This window comes from Diuraphis noxia, unplaced genomic scaffold (genome assembly GCF_037042655.1).
Source record: "Diuraphis noxia isolate RWA-SAM2 unplaced genomic scaffold, SU_Dnox_SAM2 contig0002, whole genome shotgun sequence".
Taxonomy (NCBI): domain Eukaryota; kingdom Metazoa; phylum Arthropoda; class Insecta; order Hemiptera; family Aphididae; genus Diuraphis; species Diuraphis noxia.
The window spans coordinates 17418589-17438624 of record NW_028301712.1 but is presented as its reverse complement, the minus strand read 5'-3'; the positions used below and the strand labels follow the sequence as shown (position 1 = coordinate 17438624).

General features: G+C 29.3%; 1 protein-coding gene across 1 annotated transcript; it reads left to right on the top strand.

Moving 5' to 3' along the window:
* Nucleotides 1–2273: 2273 nt before the first annotated feature.
* LOC107168663 (uncharacterized) lies at nt 2274–19115 on the top strand. The gene is made up of 6 exons (XM_015518148.2): nt 2274–2483; nt 15263–15517; nt 15663–15969; nt 16049–16312; nt 17341–18198; nt 18547–19115. Coding segments are annotated over exons 1-6 (1692 nt in total). The 5' UTR covers nt 2274–2477; the 3' UTR covers nt 18549–19115.
* The last annotated feature ends 921 nt before the right edge of the window (nt 19116–20036 follow it).

Here is a 20036-nt window from a genome sequence, read left to right as displayed (position 1 = left end):
TGTTCAAGATTTCAAATCTAGTGGAAAAAATCATTGAATACTACTGACGCAATTATACTGTCAAGATTTAATATGGCTTACGTATTTTCTTTTGCGATAATGTTCGACGGCACCTATGAAATAATAGCCACAACAAGATCATAACCGTGTCCGCGTGATCAACATGTCATAACATCAAAACATGTTGTAGGAAATCATCAACGATTCGATACAATATTATAATAATATTATTATACCATAACTATCATCCGCTCGCCATTAAGGTGGTACATTTGGTGAGTGGTAGTGGTTCGAGCGAATGTGATATATTGTAGGTAAGCACCTGAAAATGTGTGAACTATTTCGGGCGAGTTTCTTGGATATTGGTCAAATACTCGGATACAATTATTATTATATAATATACGAGTTGGCCTGATATGCTGCTCAGTGATATATGTATACGTAGATACTCCGATAGATACTCGAATTATTTTCGTCTTCTCCACAATCTAAGTAGAACGATTTGTAGCTTTTCATAGTGGGTTTTCACAACAAGTTTATTCGTACAATTAAAAGGACGCTACACATATACTTGTTGTCTCCGTATTACAAGTGCTAGACATAGCGCATTTACGTTTAGCAGATCACGTTTAGCTCCATTAGTTTAAAAATTAGAGTAAATTGACCTATTATGAAACTTGATGGTAAGGACATTATCTATGTTTGCATGTTGGTTTTTTACGATAAATTAGTTTTTAAGTGAGTTATGAGCATTTTTAATCAATGCTTTTTTATACATGCATAATTTGCTAAAAAATTGAACTATTGTAAAAAACCACATACAAACACAGATAATGTTCTTACCATCAAGTTTTATTATAGGTTAATTCATTCTAATTCTTAAATTAACAGAGCTAAACGTGATCTGCTAAGCGTAATGGAAATTCGCTAGGTATGTCACGCACTTGTAAGACGGAGACAACAAATATATTGTCATGAGTAGCGTCCTTTTAACGCCGAGTGACTCAGTTAAATAAAATAATTGTTACCTAATTATATTTAACTTTTTTCTAGTGTGATTTATTTCATATCATTAAATGTTTTCTTAGTACATAATTGTAGGGACGTTGGGTGGAAATATGAAGATGGTATATTATTATGAAGCATGATGTTCAGAGAAAAGATCGACACACGGGGTGAGGAAAATAACATAAGAGAAAAGTCTTAGAATTAGACTTAGATTCATAGCGGCTTTGTTTAAAATAAATAGAAAACAGTTTGAAAAAATTTAATTTAATAACTTCCGTAAGGGCTCTAAAATGTAATAATGATAAATTATAATATTTATATTAAATAAATAAATAATGTTAAGCTTTCAAAAAACAATTGAAATAGATAACGGAACAATAAAAGTTGGAAAACGAATAAGGACAATAAGAAAATATTAAAATTTGTTTTCTACGAACATATTTTTATTATAAAATTAATTTAATCTTAACACTACCTATTAAAAAAATTGTTAAGCTGAACTAATGTTACTTAATATTGTTATATGTTATAGGCAAAATAATGCAAATTGAGAACTATACAATTCCATCAGATAACAAAATAAAGATTAATATATGGATTGAGGATACTATTTTTAAAACGTTAGTTTATTTCAATATACAATGTACATATTATACCATTGAAATTGCGAATACCTACGTCTAACATTTTAATTAATTTCACGTAGCACATATTATATTTGGCTACAGGTTTTTGTATAAACTTTAAACGGAAATAATATAACTGGTTTAAACGTAACGTTTTTTTTTCAGTGATCTACCGACAGGCTAAAAACGTGGCTTACGTTAGATTCATGAACAAAACGGATTTTTTTTGCGAAAAAGCCAAAATGCCGGACTCAAGGTTGACTGGCAAAGAAGCTGATGTTTTCCCCTTTGGCATTAAGTCGTTATAGTTACATCATTATTATATTTCTTTCAATATTATTTAGGTACGTAAATTATATTTATTTTCATTTTTAAAACGGGTCTATAGTAATCATGTAATCGTCCCCTCCATCGAAGTTCCTGGATCCGCATAATATCGTATTTTATATGCCTACGTCGTGCACGGTTTGCTCTGGGTGCCCACTATCCAGGTATAATAATAATAATATTAATAATAACAGTAATGTGTGGAACTGTGGAGAAAGGATCTCGTGGTCGTTGTGTAAGACAATATTATTACCGTGTTCCGTGGTGGGGTCACTGCGCGGTAACCGTCCGGGTAAAAGCCTCATGTGATGATACCGAGCGCTGTATGACGTACGGAGCTCGTGAGAGTGCAAGTGCTTCCCGCGCTGGTGATATAGTGAGAGTGCTTATTAATTTATGCTATAAATTATTTTCTAACGGTGGAAATATTTTTCTTATACGAGAACTCCGATTTGGCCGTTATCGTTGTTATTGTTATAAACATAAGTACTGTGCTATTGATGTTCAATTGTTAAAATGAAGGTACGTTTATACGATTTTTTTATTTTACATTACTATATTACTGTGCGTGGAATTGATATAATATTATTTTAAGCCGTTATACCATATATAATATTGTTTGAAATAATACTAAATTACATGGATACAAATTAACCATTTTCATATTTTAGACTAAAAACAAATACCTATATATATATATTATACTTTTATAGTTGAAGTCTTGAAGGGTCGGCTGAAATGACGTGCTATATATAACAATCCGTAAATTTCAGTCACTAATTAAAACAATTAATGTATTAAAATTACTTTTAAATATTATTTGAAATTCACGTATAGAACATTCTTAACATATTCAACGTTTACGTTAATAAAACATAATTGTTTATATTTTTACAACTCGACCATTATTTTATTATTTTATGAAAAAAAAATTACGTAGCTCGTTATTTCTGCCGACACTTCATTTATTGTTAGTACTGGTAATTTTGGTCTCTAGAACAAATACATACATAAATTCCCAGTAAGGTTGATAATTCATTAACTTCTAAACTTGAAATTTTAATAATTTACGATTGTACTTTAATTTACTTATTTAATCTACAAAAATGTCAATTTTGTTTCGTTTGGTACATTATTATACATAATATGTAATTCTGTAAAGCCGTATATAGGGTGATATTTAATTAAGGTAATCTTACTTTCTAAGAATATCAGCAATTTAAGTTTAAATTAACTATATAAATCATGTAACCTTTAATGATATATTTTCAGTCAACATTATAAACAGTTCATCTTAATTGCATTTTAATTTAACAAAATATGGTTCAGTTAAGTATACCATGTAATCAGGGTTGATTGTTGTTTATTGATAAATTTGGTTAAATTATTAGATTGGAACTAGAGTAGTATCACCCTATATTTATGCAATATTATATTAGGTTAAAATGGTGTTCAATTTATTCGTTTAGAAATCTTATTTGATATTTTAATTAAGTGTGTATAGTTTTTTTTATAACAAATAATAAATCATTATTTATTTATATGTATTTAATGGTAAAAAGTTTCGTTACGTGTTATACGTGTTCAAAAGTGTATACTGCATATACATACATTTTAAAGCCTCTGGTATGGAATATTAATACCAAAACACGTAATTATTATTTTCACAATGAAACTTTTTTTATCATTAAAATGATGTATTTGTACTCTATATAGTTGAATTTTCTCAGTGACCATGCATTGTTGAGGATTATTATAATTTAAAAAAAAACAAAACAAATATTCAGTGTTGTTTCCTTCCAATAAAAGTATTTTCAAATATTATAATAGCTAATATTTAATTAAGAAAAATTATATTTACCTATTAATTAGTGTCACATCAGTCTTGCATAATGCTTTCACCATTACAGCTGTATTACTGAATAATTGATGCGATATCATCTTCATGAAATCATGAACCATTGTACATTATTTTACTTTCGCGAATCGCGGCTATTATTAATTACACGATTTCATTAAGAAACTTATTGTCATTTTTATTCTTGACACAAGTATTAAACGTTTGGCTTTAGGATGTGCACATATTATTTATACCTAATATTATAATGTATGTCATTCCACACAGAATAATTTTTAAAAAGTATTGCTTAGACTATTATTGTCCGAATACGATACGCGTTTAAACATTGAAACTTTTCATTAACCTCATTAGTAATGCGATATGTTTATAGCTAAAAATCAGTGGGTATAGTCTTAAAAACTAATCAATTAATATTGGTATTAATGAGCATAGTCACCTATTTAAAATTGATCAATATGAACTTCAAAAATATTGTAAATTCAAATTATCCAACGAAATAGGAATATATATGTAAAATGTCAATATTTTATGCGTTCATATATACTCATATTTTTGCCGCCAAAACATCAACCTGCGGCAGCGTAGACGTCCGAAGGTGAAAGTCAGTTGTAATAGCAATAACCATCTCACGCGCTATATAAAAAATAAATAACATTAAAGAACTGAATACAATCGTAATAATAACGATAGCAGTAATAAAAATAATAGTTACAACTGTCGAATGAGTGATTGTCTTTTCTGCATCGGCAACAGCACAAATGACGTGGATAAAGATAGGAAACTACTTGCGTATTTGAGACCGTTTGACGCATGAGACACCAAGAAATCACACCTTAAACGTTGTGAAAAATGTCCCAATTATTACAAATGTAACCATTTACATATTTCACGTGAATATTATTTGTTACAACTAATACAATTTACGGTTTGATATATAACCTACTCATATGCAAATGAAATATTTTCGAAGTAATAAAATAAATTGTGATTTAAAAAAAAAACCATGTACTGCGTTCCTCTGAAATGAATTAGAAATAATTATCACTGAATTTGATCATTATTTATCGGGGGGGTTTTTTTTTTATTTCAATTCACTATATAGGTACCTATGAGGTGTACTATAGTTGATTTTAAACCGGTGTATTTCATTTAACTAAAGCGCTGTATTACTAATAATTACCTAGTCCATGTGAATTTGAAAGTACGATTTCTAGCTATGACAAAATTATATAGTTCAATATCGTATTGAATATTTTATATTACTGAGAAAAAAAAATTATTTTTTGTTTATAATGTATTAATGTGACAGTTTGCATATAATAAGTGGTTCACAGATATGTAAAATCTAGTAAATTAAAAATGAATAATAATATTACGACGCTCTATAATAAATGTCTAGAAATAGGTACTATGATATACCAAGCGTTATAACTGGAAATAATAATTTAATTGTCAATTAGCTTATACAGTATGGGTATTCTAATTTATGATTCCATACCTACTAGAACTACTAGGACCTACGTGTATATTTAATAGCTAATGAAAACGAATTAAAGGTGTAATTATAAATTAATGACCTGACAGATATATACCGACATACTATATTGGTAACGAAACGATTTCGGTTAAACTTAAACAGATTTAGCGGCCTAAGAATTATAGCTACGTATTCTATAGTATTAGATAAAATGCGTGGGGCTAAATTCGATATTTATTAGACATAACTTGACTATAGTCATAACTCATAACCATATAATAATTTGTCTAGGTCTGTGTTTGGGTCAGCAAAAAATGGCCTACAGTGGTCGTCAAGACGTCGAAAATAATAAATCATTAACCTTATCTAACCTTAATATAATATAATATATTTTATCCGATAGTGTCATATTTCTCCGTGCGCGTGCTGTCACTGAAACTCAGCCGGTAGATTGTTGGGTAGCGAATAATATTTTATAATAGAACAATTATTGATTCAATAATATTATACTTTTTGTATTTACGATAGCGCCTTACGCGCAACTCGCGCGTTTAGAAAGCATGAACGTCTCACCAGCGATATCAGTTCTACACACCACGCGATAATAATACGCATCTATCGATTTTTTCGTCTAACCCGCGATCATCAACAGACAACAGTCATCGTCATTCATCTTGTGTATCGTCTGTTCGCGATATTCTGACGGAATATTATGAAATACAAAATAAATTATTATTTGTTAGTATTATAATATAATAGAACTTGTCCTTTGCACAGACATTTTAAGAAATTGACTGATAACAGAGAGAAAAGGCTTCAAACCAACATTTTTAAAAGAAGATAGCATCATACAATTTAGGCAGTTTGGTTTTACTATATAACATTGACCATCTCTTTCTAACAATGCTGACACTTGACAACTAATAGTATGGCATGGGGAACGCGCAGATGCGTTGTCCATTTATAAATAAGTCGACAGTGATGCAGAAATCATCGAACGGTTTACCTACGAAGGTCGTAATCGAATGATTTCACGAGACTGCGGACAGAAGTATGTTTTGGGTACGATAAAATGTATTGTATTGTTCTGAACGACTTATTTTTATTGTTAATCTGACTGTGTAACAGTGTAAGTAGTGTAACTACTTATTATCACATCGACAGAGTTCATATATCTGTAGACTTTAACGCTGCGATAGTTGATATATTTCATACATATGTATTATTATATACATATGTTTTTGTATGAAATCGAGCAAAATGATGTTCATTATCATGATTTATATAATTTTACGGATATTATGCTTTTTAAAAATAACTCACTTTGTGACTATGTGTGTCTCATCACCTCCCATACTGAAATATGTAATATATAATTTTTTTACGTATAGGTAATGAACCTTTTTATTCATCGATTTTGTAAATGTCAGAAGAAAAGTGCAAAAAAATGTTTATTTTCTTATGAGATGGAGATAGTACCTAACCTAACCTAACACTATGAAATTGTAGAAATTTTCCGAGTAGGACTCTTGCAAATTGAGTACCTAGTATATATGTTGTATATTCTATTACATTTAACATTTTAATTGGACAAAGGAAAAAACTACAATGCACTTCTTGTGGAAATGAACTCACTACCACTACACAAATTCTTAAATTCCTAAGCAAAATAAATCTGTATAGTAAAATTTAAATTTAAAAAAATAAACGTATTTATAAATAATTGTAACTGTAAAATGGCATTTGTCACCGATGTTTATAAGAACAATAATAATAAAAAAAATTAACATTTAAAAAAAAATATATATAAAACATACCTACGCATTAAAATGAATCTTCTATTTAACCTACCAACTTAAAGCAGTTGAAATAAAGGCAAATTTTTGAAATAAAGAGTATTTGGTTCATATTAAATCTATTTATTTTTTTTACTGAATGGGATATTAGGACATAATAAATAAGAATGATGAATTATAACAAATATGCCAGTGATGAATTTTTAGGTTACATTTACTTGTATGTCTACATATAATAAAGCTCTGAAAAGTGATGTAGTACAATTTATTATTTATTAATAGGTAATCATCGGTATCTTTAGAAAAATTGATGGTGAACTTGTATAAACTGGAAAATTATTTTATACCTATTCATCATTCATGTATACATGTATATTGTATAATGTATATATATATATATATTCGAAATAATAAGCTATTTCTTCTATATATACATGTATATTAAATTTATTTCTAGTTTTAAAAATATATCCTATCATTAGTATAGTGGTCAGTAGATATACATTTTATTATATATATATGTATGTATGTATTACTGTGAGGAAGTAATGAGAAAGTTGTTCCTCCTCATTGGCTGATTTAAAAAAAGGGAAAAAGAAGAAAAAAGGTGTACATATCACTTTTATTAGATAGATATATAATATTTTACGGCATAACCAACATCATGAACACATTTTATTATCTTCCTCATTTGTCATCACGTTTCATTCCAAATATTTTATATTATAGTCAAAAATAATATAAAGGGATGCAAACAATATTATAATATTATAAGGCATTGCATTATAAATATGGAACATACCAAGGACGGACATACTTGTACTATACACTATACTGATTCTGTTTTTCTTATTCTGTATTAGGCAAAATAATATATAGATTAATTATTTCTAATAATCCATTTTATTTTTGTTGATATGGTTCTAATTTCTAAGAAGAATATTTCTAATGGAATCAAAATGGTAAACTCCGATAAAAGGACAAATTTCAATGCACAAATTCATAGTATAATTATTTATGGGGGCTATATAGTATACAGGACTAAAAAAATGTACTCTAAAAACTTCTCATGTTTCATTTGAATTAAAAAGAATAGAACATTTTCAAGAAATAGCAATTTATATTTGACTCCTTTTTAAACTGACATTTCATTTTACAATAAAAGACTTAAAATTGTTACTAAAATTATCTATAAATAAACATATTTATGATTGGTAATAGATATTAATGAAAATAAAACAAATAGATAGAGATAACAGAGCGTAAAAGCCTCCCAGTGGAGGCACTACAGTAAAAAAAAACATGAATATTAAAATTGAATTAGTTTGTCAGTAGGTTTCTACACCACTTGCGCTCTAAACATTTAAAACTGTAATTTCTGATACAATTTTAAAATTTTATTAAACACTGTGATGGGGCTACAAAAATGTCTGTAGGAACTATAGCCCCATAGACCCATGCATACTACGCCCATGCATAAATTATATAAGATGCGCATGTTCCATATTTATAATTCAGTGATTAATGATTTTATTCACAATTATTTTGTAGTAAGTATCTACCTAATTTTAATATATAGAGTGTAACAGATCTATTTGACTAATGCTATAACTTTTTTTCTATTCAACATTTTTAAGTTTTTTTTTTTTTTGTAATGATTTACAGAGCTCAGCGCTATAATTTTTGTATGTTATATTTTATTTTATTTTTATACAACTAAAATTAAGTAATTTCAATTTTGTATTAAATTTTTTTCTTACAATCCAAGATAGCTGTTTTATGAATAAATATTTAAAAACAGTTTTGGCGTTTAAAACTCTTAATTTGGTTACGTCATTGATTTTTAAAAAAATTTCAAAGTTTGTTAAAATTCAAATTTATTACTTGATAATTACTATTTGTTATCTTTAAAAGGTATTCAATAATAAACACAGATTATATTTTATCATTATTTAACATGACCACGTGATGCATACCACCACCGTTATTCAAATAGACCTGTTACACTTTGTATAAATAGGTATCTTTTCGAACCAATGAGCTTAAAATTTGGTAATTTGTTTCATATATTTGTAACAGGTACATAGGTAGGTACAACATATTATTTAAAATCTAAAAACAATAGTTGTTGATTCCTCATTAAAGTTGGACTTTATTTTTAACTGTGGCCTATTAATATACATGGATATTTTTTTATTAAAAATTACAATTTTTATCAATAAATAATAATAAATTATTATGTTTGATGTTTTATTTTAAATATGTTGAGAAAGTGACACATTTGTTTCGTTCGGGTTTGTTGAATATTATAAAACAAACTTATTAAACCATGCGATTACGATGTTCATTTAATCTAATCTACGGAAGATTAATAAACCAGTAAACCATTTAAAAGATTTTATTTATAATTCTATTTATACTTTTTTTGTCCTCTTCATAGGAAGAAAGAACTACTGTAAAAAATAAAATAATATATATTTCAAACAATAATACGAACATCATTATTTTAATTAAAAAAGTAATATAATATTTTACATAATTATGAAAATATAATTTTTACATTAGATTAAGAGTATGGAATATATGTATGTGCAGTTCACACATGCGATCTCATCTGTCGGAGATACAGTTTCTCACTTGCTTGCTCATTGTGCACAACTATCATACAAAGTTTTTTTTCACTAGTTTATAATCACTACTAAATTAATTTAAAATTTAAAATTTGGTAATGTAATTATGTACAGCAAACTTATTCGAGTGATTGGCCAAAACCAGTAAAATAGCCTGGGGTTGTGCTGAAAAAATAGACTTTCTTCGAAACTCTAGACTCTAGAGTCTAGAGGTTGCTTCAAGGACACATCGAATTATCTAAATATCTGATCCTCCGGCTCTAATTTATAGTTACCTGTCAGACCACGTGTGTGCCATGTGCATTATTTCCAAATCACGCTACCGTTAGTTCAAGAGTTTTTACCAAATATACAAAAGGTGCAACAAATGTATACGACGTTTCACAATATTAAAACCAAATAAATATTTCACCAACTTTTATCACGCAATTAAATAGCGAAGACTGTATAACAATACACTTTTAATGTTTATTAGGTACCTACAAACAGAAATATGTTACAATAAAGTAATTGGCTATGTCCCAACATAAACATCTGATTATAATTTAAGGAGCTTTACGGTCGAGTAAATTAATAATGATGACGCAGAAGATTTGTATCGGTTTTTTTTTTTTTTTAATACACGTAATTTTAAACATTTTTTTTTTAAACATTAAACTAATAATAATCACTGAACATCAGCTGTACGTAATAAATAAATAAATTACGTTGTGCTGAGAAAAATAGAAAGAATTACGTAAAATCAGAATATTTGACTTATAAAACTCAATCACCTATATCTAAATTTAACTGAATAAAATATTCCAATTTTTAAATCTAGATGACATATTCTTGAAACAAAAATAATTAGTATATTTTATAGTACTGTGTTTCTTATTCGGAATGGCTTGAATTTATTTGAAATATTCACACAACAATATTACCCATATAATAGAGTCTTTAGGATGAAATAACATGAGAGTCTTCATTTATACAATTATTGAAATTATATATTAATCCCAAAACATTAAAATAATATTAAATGTATTGTGTACTTTTACTATTTACTACAGAAAACCTAGCAGAAAACCTAGAAACCCAAAAAACATTACAAATTTCTATTTTCTATTATTTCTTAGAAAATAATATCTATATGTAATATCTATTATTGAACCAATAAAAACATACTGTAATTGACCAGCGAAGAGTAAACAAACATGTAAAAAATAAAAATCGTTCATAGTAATTAATTCGTGTAAGACACACGCCCGGTGTATCTATATATTAAATAAATAAATAGAAGCAGACTAGTGAAGTGTATTACTTTTATTTATGTTAATGTATATTATTCTCTTTTAAGTAATTACAACATTTTTATAATATTCGTTTCATGATATAAGAATCCCTCGAACTTAACTAAATCAATAATCGACTTCATCATCCCATAAAATTAATAAATACATTTTAAAACTTATTATTGTACAAGATTTATAATCTTTTACTATACTACTGTACATATTATACTATATTTTGTAAATCCCAATGACCTTTTTTTCCAAAAGTTAAGGTAAATAAAAAAATAAGTTTCATTATGTTAATAGGTTATAAACAATATGTATATTGATTTATACATTAAAAATACCACATACGTTTAAATCGTAAAGAATAAGTTACACTAAATAGGCTAGGAAATGGTCACACGAAGGCCTCTCATGGACATCTGATAGAAAAGACGTTCACTCCATTATGACTAACATACAATGTACAAATTACAATTAAACACTTTGTCATTCTATGTCCGAATTTCACATAAGAAACGAATTCTACATTCCAGAAAATCTTTATGAAAAAATCAGGTCATGTTCTAACGTAAATTAATTAATTACTTGTTTAAAAATAATTTAAATATTGTATAAATTCATCTAATGTAATAATAATGTTACAAAACCAAATTAAAATAAGAATATTATAATTATAATTTATAATACATTATACCTTTATTAGTATTTAAACATATATATGGTGTAAAAATCATCAGAACTAAGATATTCTATATTATGTATAATTATTTATTACTTATAGGTACAGAGATAGTGTAAAGTGATAATAATTACAACAACAAAATTAATTACTGTAAAAATATAATTATTTAAATATAATTTTTTAACCATGTATTTCATAATGTATTATATAGTTTTGTAAAGTCATATTATTCGGTGCATAGCGTCCATCCTTATTTTTTACACTATCTTATTATTTTTTTTTTTAAGGAGAACCCGCGGCAACATAGGCCATTCGGTGTGGGGTACGGGCTATTTTTGTATGTTTGTTTGTAGGTTTTTAAGTGGGTAGGGTTGTAACACGTGTTTGTGTATGTGTGGCAAGGATATGTTGCTAAAAATCCCGGGTGGTCACCCATCCGGGAGCTAGCAACTGCGGCCGTAACGTACGCTCTGTGCGTTTCCGCAGATTGAGCGTACGACCGCGCCTCACCAAGCCACTATCTTATTATTATTATTATGGAAGTTGTTGATTTTTTTTATATGACGTAAAATTACAAAGGTTACGGTGTATGGATCATTTTAAAATACCAATATATCATTACTTACTAATTAATACGTTGTTGTACTTTCCTGTTTGATGAAGAAGTATTTAATTAAACAATGTGCTAAAAAAGTATGAATATTTTAACACATTAAATAAATTTAAAAATACAAGTAAAATTATGAACTATGAATAATTCCGCGATCGAGGTGAGTCCAAAACCAACAAAAAATAAAAGATAGTTGGTGGTCGTATTGTGTTCAATATTGTTTTATTGAACTACAATTAATTTGGTGGGTGGTGGATGTTGAGTAATAGGTAGGTACCTAATAAGTATTAAGAAATTTGTTAACAAAATATATACTGTGGCTAAAGTTGTATAGCCATCATAATTTATACTATAAATTTTATAGTAATATATAACATGTTATATGTTTACATCACACGATAATATTGGTTTAAATAACAACATTTTAAACTAATAAAATATATATTTCTATTTAGAAAAAATAATATGTTTTATTTTACTCTGTAACTCATTATAATCATATGGGTTCCTACTTATATAGTTATGTGCAATCCTATGTTTCACCCATTCCGGAATTCAAAATGAAAGCGTTTGCCACTTTAATTTGTGACGTCAACAGGAAGATATAGTATTGAATATTGTGTTAGGTATTATTAATTTTTACTGACATGTCTCGATTACTCGAAACCCCTGATTATTTTTGGTTATATTCGTGAACATCTTTCTCTACAAATAAACACATAACATAATCGGCCATTATATAACTGTACATCATGATTAAAGATATACTGACCGATTGCACAACGAGCTATGATAAGAGCATTAAATGTGGTTCCTGAAGTGTCTTCGTTAAACAGACTGTTGATAAGAATAAACAACTAGTGCTCATCATATTTTTATATTATTATTTCAAGATTATTACTACCTATTTTTCTAACCTAAAACTGCATTTTGTGTTTTCATAGGTCAGGTTAGGTTTGTGTAAGTATCAATTAATGTCAATCATCAAACGCTTCAGTTTATTTTATTGCTACAAATTTAATTACAATGGAGAGCATCGTAATTCAATTCTTATCAGTCAAAAGTTTATATCACTTCAGGTTTAGGGTGTCTCGTAATTGCGCCTCGCTGCGTGACCAGTATATCTTACTGTACATGTAAATTTAAAGCTTTTACACACGTACCATAACAAACGTTCAAACTGAAAAGTCGATGGTATAAATTCGTTAAATGCATTCTAAACTATAATATTGAAATTAATTGTATTTACAGTTATTAATACGATATAATTAATTTCTTTATCAATTATCGACTTAACATCCAAAGTATATCACCGTAGCATTGACTTAACTGTTTGTTGATTTTCATGAACGATGACTGATTCAGACTTACTATGTATAGCAATATTATATTATAGCATAAATTAATTAAACTAAAAAGCAAAATGTTGTCATAATATGTATTTACTTTCGTTGAATTCCCGTACAATTTCACTATAGATGATAAAATAATAAATATTTACTGCGAAACGAAGAAAGCAAGGTCTGGGTCGGTAAGGGTCAACTATATAGTATGTGCGTTACGCAACTAAAATATCAAAGCAGCTTTACATGAAACCGGTTCCGATCACGGAATAAAAATATACACAAACTTATGTGTTACAACTAAAAATCTTACTTCTGGGGAAATCTAAAAAACTATGTATGTGACAATAATCAAATATTAATATTCAACTATATCTAAATATACTTTTATCAGTCTCGTATATTTTTACTTCAAGGCTACAGAATAGTAAACTTTATGATAAGAACTATTTGAATTATGTGAAGTTAAAATTTAATTTATACCTTTCACTTCCACATTTACTATTTAATAAAAAAATCTTATTCATCATTTATTAATATTATTTGTAATTTTGGAAATAATGAAGAAAAGTGTACTAGTTTATGTAGTATAAACATATTTTATTTTATTTCAAATAATTATGATTATCCTCAAAAAAATACCAGATTAATTATTTATATTTTACCATGACAAAACTGTGTAAATTAAAACTTATACTGTTATACTTTTGATACTGTATTTTTTATAATAAAATGTATGCTATTATTGTTTACAATGCTGTAACATAAACGTTATTTAAATAATTTTTTAATTAATTGCTTTATATCTTTAATAATTCAAAACATATAATATGATCAAGGATCTTAGGGTAATAGCTGATCGAAATTAACAACTTATATTATTGGTCTGATGAGTAAAAAAAGCAAAATCTGATTAGGTTTTAATTATAATATTAGGCACGATGTTGCAAAATCAATAACCGTATCAATGTAGGTAATCAATTTGAATTGTATCTTTGAATACAATAATAAGTCGTAGCATAATCATTAATTACCACGTAATACCAATATACCATGGTCTGCCTAATGAAAATCGACAGTGTATTATTATGTACCTACTTATTTTATTATTTACTATTTTGTATGTAACAGTCATACTTCATAAAGGCAACAATATATTATGTACAACTATAGGTAGTTATAATAATTTATTAAACTGAATTACATTTAATATGTTAATTCAGTACGCGTGCGATGAATGTTATAATAAATATCCCGTGGTATCATATATACCTATGTAAGCAGTGTCTAAATGAGGTAACATATTACTTTCATTTCAAGATGACCGGAACTAGCTATATCAGGATAAACGGGTTCTGTAATAACAATATTAACCGAATCCAAACTTTCTCCTACCAAACAGAATAATAATAGATATAATATAATAACATTTAAACTTATCATCACATAACTTACTAATCACGCTTTAAGACATTAAAAATGTTTCGTAACTCTGAGTCGTTTGTTGTTCTTAAAATTTTATGAAATTAGTTCTGCGATTTGACACACACTCTTCGTCATTGCAATAAATCAACTACATTATTATTATTACGTTATTTATTTATTTTTATTTTTTGTTACAGATTTTCGTGTTAACAATTGTCATTTTAGCCCTTAATGGTTGTGTAACGAGAGCCACGTCACTGGATCCTCTCGAAAACGTAGAAATCGACGAAACAAAAACTGATAGAGACGACTCAAGAACCAAGAGGTCTGGGAACATATTTTCATCACTATTGAAGAAAAAATTAGGATTACTCAGCTCAATAACCGGCACATCGTCGGGTAAATCTATTGGTCATTTTGACAGCTATCCAGAACATTTCGAAGAACCATTGGTATGTCATATCAATAAAATTGTAAACTTTACTATAAAGATCAAATCAGATTCACTTGGCTTACGTCAACCGATAATATTCCTTAACCACGATAGTTGTTTGTGTAATATATACGAAATAAACACGATCCTTTATTTCATTTTAGTCTTATAACACAAAATCGTTCAACTTATGGGGCGTTAAAAAAGCGATCATGTCGTCGGTGTTTCAAGCCGCTAAAGCAATAACGGGCGGAGTGATTGCTCTCAAGGGACAATTGATCAAAGCTAAAGGGCACGCAGTCGTTGCCAAAGGTAAGCTGATGCAGACCAAAGGTGAAGCGATCTCGAACTTTGGCAAAACCATTGCGACGCACGCGTTCGACGTCCACCATGAACCACAGCTAGACGTACAACATTCCTCTGCGGGCCTATTCAACCATCTGCCCGTTACGCCGATCCATCAGCCGACAAGTAAATATTTTCCACTGAACGATTTTTCTTTCCTTGCAGTATTTCACCGCATAAGTACCTACACACTATCGATTTACAGGCTACGGAACTGCTACTGCGTTTGGATACCAAGGACAAGCGTACCCGAGCAACGTGTACCAGGGCAACGCGTATCAGAGCAACGCTTATCCCAACACCGCGTACCAAGTCGCAGCTCCCAGTTACCAAACGGGATTCGGAGTGCCACAGACCGGATATGACGGGGGCGTAGGTTACGGCGGATACGGTGGTAATGGATTTACGGCAAAAAGAGCCATTATGCAGAATGCACAGGAATCGACTGTCAAACAAGCTCAAAGTGCATGTAAGTATAAAATAATACGTTTAAAAAATATACATGCAATATACGTCTTTTTCAATGGTTTTTAAGACCCGTAGTCCGTTTTAATTACCAAGTAAACGGTGTTGATGAAATAGGAACACTCATGTTAATATTAACGACTAAAATCTAAAAATATATTCGGTCAGAACTAATACAAAAAAGTTTTAAATAATCGAGTAACTAAAGTAACACATTTATCTATAAGTACTTCTCCAATCGAATTAGAAGTTATAGAAAAAATAGATCAAGGACACGGTTTTATGATTACCAGTTGATTTATTTTGTCAACTGCTAGTTTGATAGTGAGAAATGGATTTTTCTTGGAATGTCAAAATAAATATTAAAACATTGATAACTATAACCATTAACCTATGTATTAAAAAAGCATACTTGATAAGACTTGCCCATAAAGGTTTATAATAGTTTAATTGGCATAAATTACATAAATAACTAAATCTTAACTAAAAACAGAAATGTTAAATAATAAACCTACGTATCGTATGTGGGTTATATAATCCATATTCTCATTCTACAACCGAAACCAGATACTCGAAAGTTTTAATGTATAATAGGCTCGTGATGATAAATTTAAATATTGTCCACTCGTTGACCAGTTATCAGATGGGTATCAAATTTAAATGGGAAGTGAATAATATAGGCTACTGTGTTGTTAAATACAAACAGAGGACCGCGTATACTATAGGCACATTTCCTCGTGTAGTAGGTAGTCGGTGATACTTTCTACAATTTGGCCATTTTGAACGTGATTAGTGTGTATACAGCGGAGTCACGTACGCGGAAAATAAACATGTTTGACATACGAAACCGATTCGGGTTTATATATATAATAAATATATTATACTCATATTATAAGACGTGGATCGTCAAAAACCTGGCACAGCCGAGTCCGGATCCGGATCCGGACATATAAATGTTTATTTTATTTTCAACTTGTTTTGTATTATTATGTATATTATAATAGTTTGTACTTTACTCGTATTTTTGCGCAGTCGACAAAGATTCGGTTCACGCAGGATTGTTGATCTTCAAACCAATCAAAATGCCCGTACAGAACGTTCCGGTGGCCAGCAATCTGGTGGCGGCTCAGAGCACGGCCAACTCACTGCAGGCGACCGGCCAACGGCCGTCTCAGCAACTTGGCGGTTCGTTCAAACCCGCGAGTTCTAAAACGCCACAGCAAGGTTTTGGATTTCAAAAACAGTTTCCAGCCGGTTTCCAAGCATCCATGCAATCCAATGAATACTCGCCAGACTTGAGCCCCGGTTATCAGGCACCGGACTTTAGTTACCAGGCGCCAAACCTAGGTTATCAGGCACAGAACACTGTTTTCCAGGCGCCGAACTTCGGTTACCAGGTACCAAACTTCGGTTACCCATCGAACGGCGGCAGCGTCGAACAGACTGCGGGTCAAGGTTTCAGCGGTGGGCTGCAGAACTTCGACTTCCAGCAGCCGGCCAACAGCCAAGAGTTGGGCCAACAGCTGGCCACGATCTCTGGCCAACAGCTGCAGCAGACGTCCTTCTCGCAGGAGAGTCTTAACGACGACCAACGCGATTTGACTTCGGGCGTGGACGAGCGGATGGCTCAGCCGTCGAACAAACGCGCTGGTCAGGTGGTCAACGCCAAGCGAGCTGTGTCAGGATCGACGGGCCAGTCAACGCCGTCGGTCATCGCGGACTTTGGCGATGGCGAAGGTGTAAAAACGAAAAAACGTAGCGCGGCGCTACCGCCGTCCCATGGTGACGAAATCGTGCCGTTGAAATACCACGACGACTCGACGGCAGAAGACCAAGCCAGATTGAAGCAAACCGTCCAACGGTTCTTCAGCATGCTACAGAAACAACGATGTAAGTATGATGATCTCGTCTGTCATTAATCCACAAGAAATAAAAAATATATATCGAACAAAACTAAATCGGACTTATAGGTTATCTTATTACGACAACAGGAGAATAATCAATGTATATCAAAAATCAGGGTTAGGTAAAACTGTAACTAGTGTTAAAAAATATATATTAACAGAGAAAATTGATTAAACCTTTACTTTTCAATAGGTAAATAAAAAAAATGTACTCATTTTATTATAAAAATACTATTGAATCTATTAAACTATATTAATGGCTAATAAAAATTAAGTAAAATTGTCCATTACATAGATTAACAAAATAAAAATTATAATTGTAATTTTATTTTAGGAGAGTATCTGCTTATGGACTTAAAAGTAATCTATGGAATCAGAATAATTGTGAGAAAAACCATTCACACAAACCAAACATAGTCGAGAATCATTTACAAACGATTATGTTTACATAGCTAGTCACTTTTATGATGTATTATTTTGTATGCATGTGCAACCAATTGTTTTTATATATATATATATATATTTTTTTGTATTACTTGATCATATTTTTACGTTTATATTAAAACATAAAACATATAAGTTGCTCAAATTCAAATAAGAAAGAATATATTTGATTAAAAAAGGCTTGTTAAGAATTATTTAAAATTATCATAGCAGTTATTTATTAATCATAATTTGTGTTTTGTTTTTTACGTTTTGAAGCTAACGAAAGCAAAAATTATTTAAAATCACATTTTATATTATATTGTAGTAGGTACTCATTTTAAATTATTAACTATTGTGTGTTAGTATATACTATAATATATAGTTTAGCAATCATTAAATACGTTAGATGTAGTTAATTAATTATGGGTTTAGTTATTATACACAACACGTATTGTTTAGAAAATGTTATGGTGTAAATATGAATTTTGTCACAGATTAATAAAAAATGTAAAACTATTAATTGTAAACTGATTAAAAATATTGTATAAAATAACATATAATATATACCCATAATTTTAAATTATAAACATGTTTGTTTATTATTTTTTTTTATTCTACATGTTACCTAAAATCAGTATCTTCTTCTTTAATACTTGCTATAATATAGTAAAATTTTAAATTAAGTGTAAATCATTGGCACAACTTAAATGCAGTGCACTTGTAAGTGGTTCTGGAGAACGTTACCACTAGTTAGATAAATTGATAACTTCTTCTTATCAATACTACGGATTTCAAATGCAAAAGCAATCTCTACACTGGCATAATAATACTACGATTACCTACTTCGATATAATATGGTAAGTATCTACAAGGGTATGTTTTCAAATTTTTCTGGGGGGCGGGGGTCCACAGTTTATACAGGATTAATATTAGCTATGATATCTTGTAACAGTTACATCCCTAAATACAGTTTTTGGAGGGGGTTCAATTAAATATATGCTTATATAGTATGTATGTATATGTATGTATGTAATATTACTTGTACATATTATATATTATTATATTTCACACTAAATATGAAATACCTATTATAAATATATATAAATTATAAATATGATATTACTATAGGTACACTTAAATTCATCAATAATAAGTTTTTCTGTTTGATAAAGTTTAAAATTCAAAAATACGGACACCTTATACCTATTATCTTTAGAGCACTGTATATTAAGCTTTGACTTGAAAACCGTTGTCAGAATAACATTACAATAAATTTATAATTTCTATACTTATTACTTTAAGGTTAAAATTATTCTGCAGGAACATGTATCTGGAGAGGGGGAAATATCAAATTCCCCTAGACACTTCCCCACCACCAGGAAATACGCCACTGAGTAT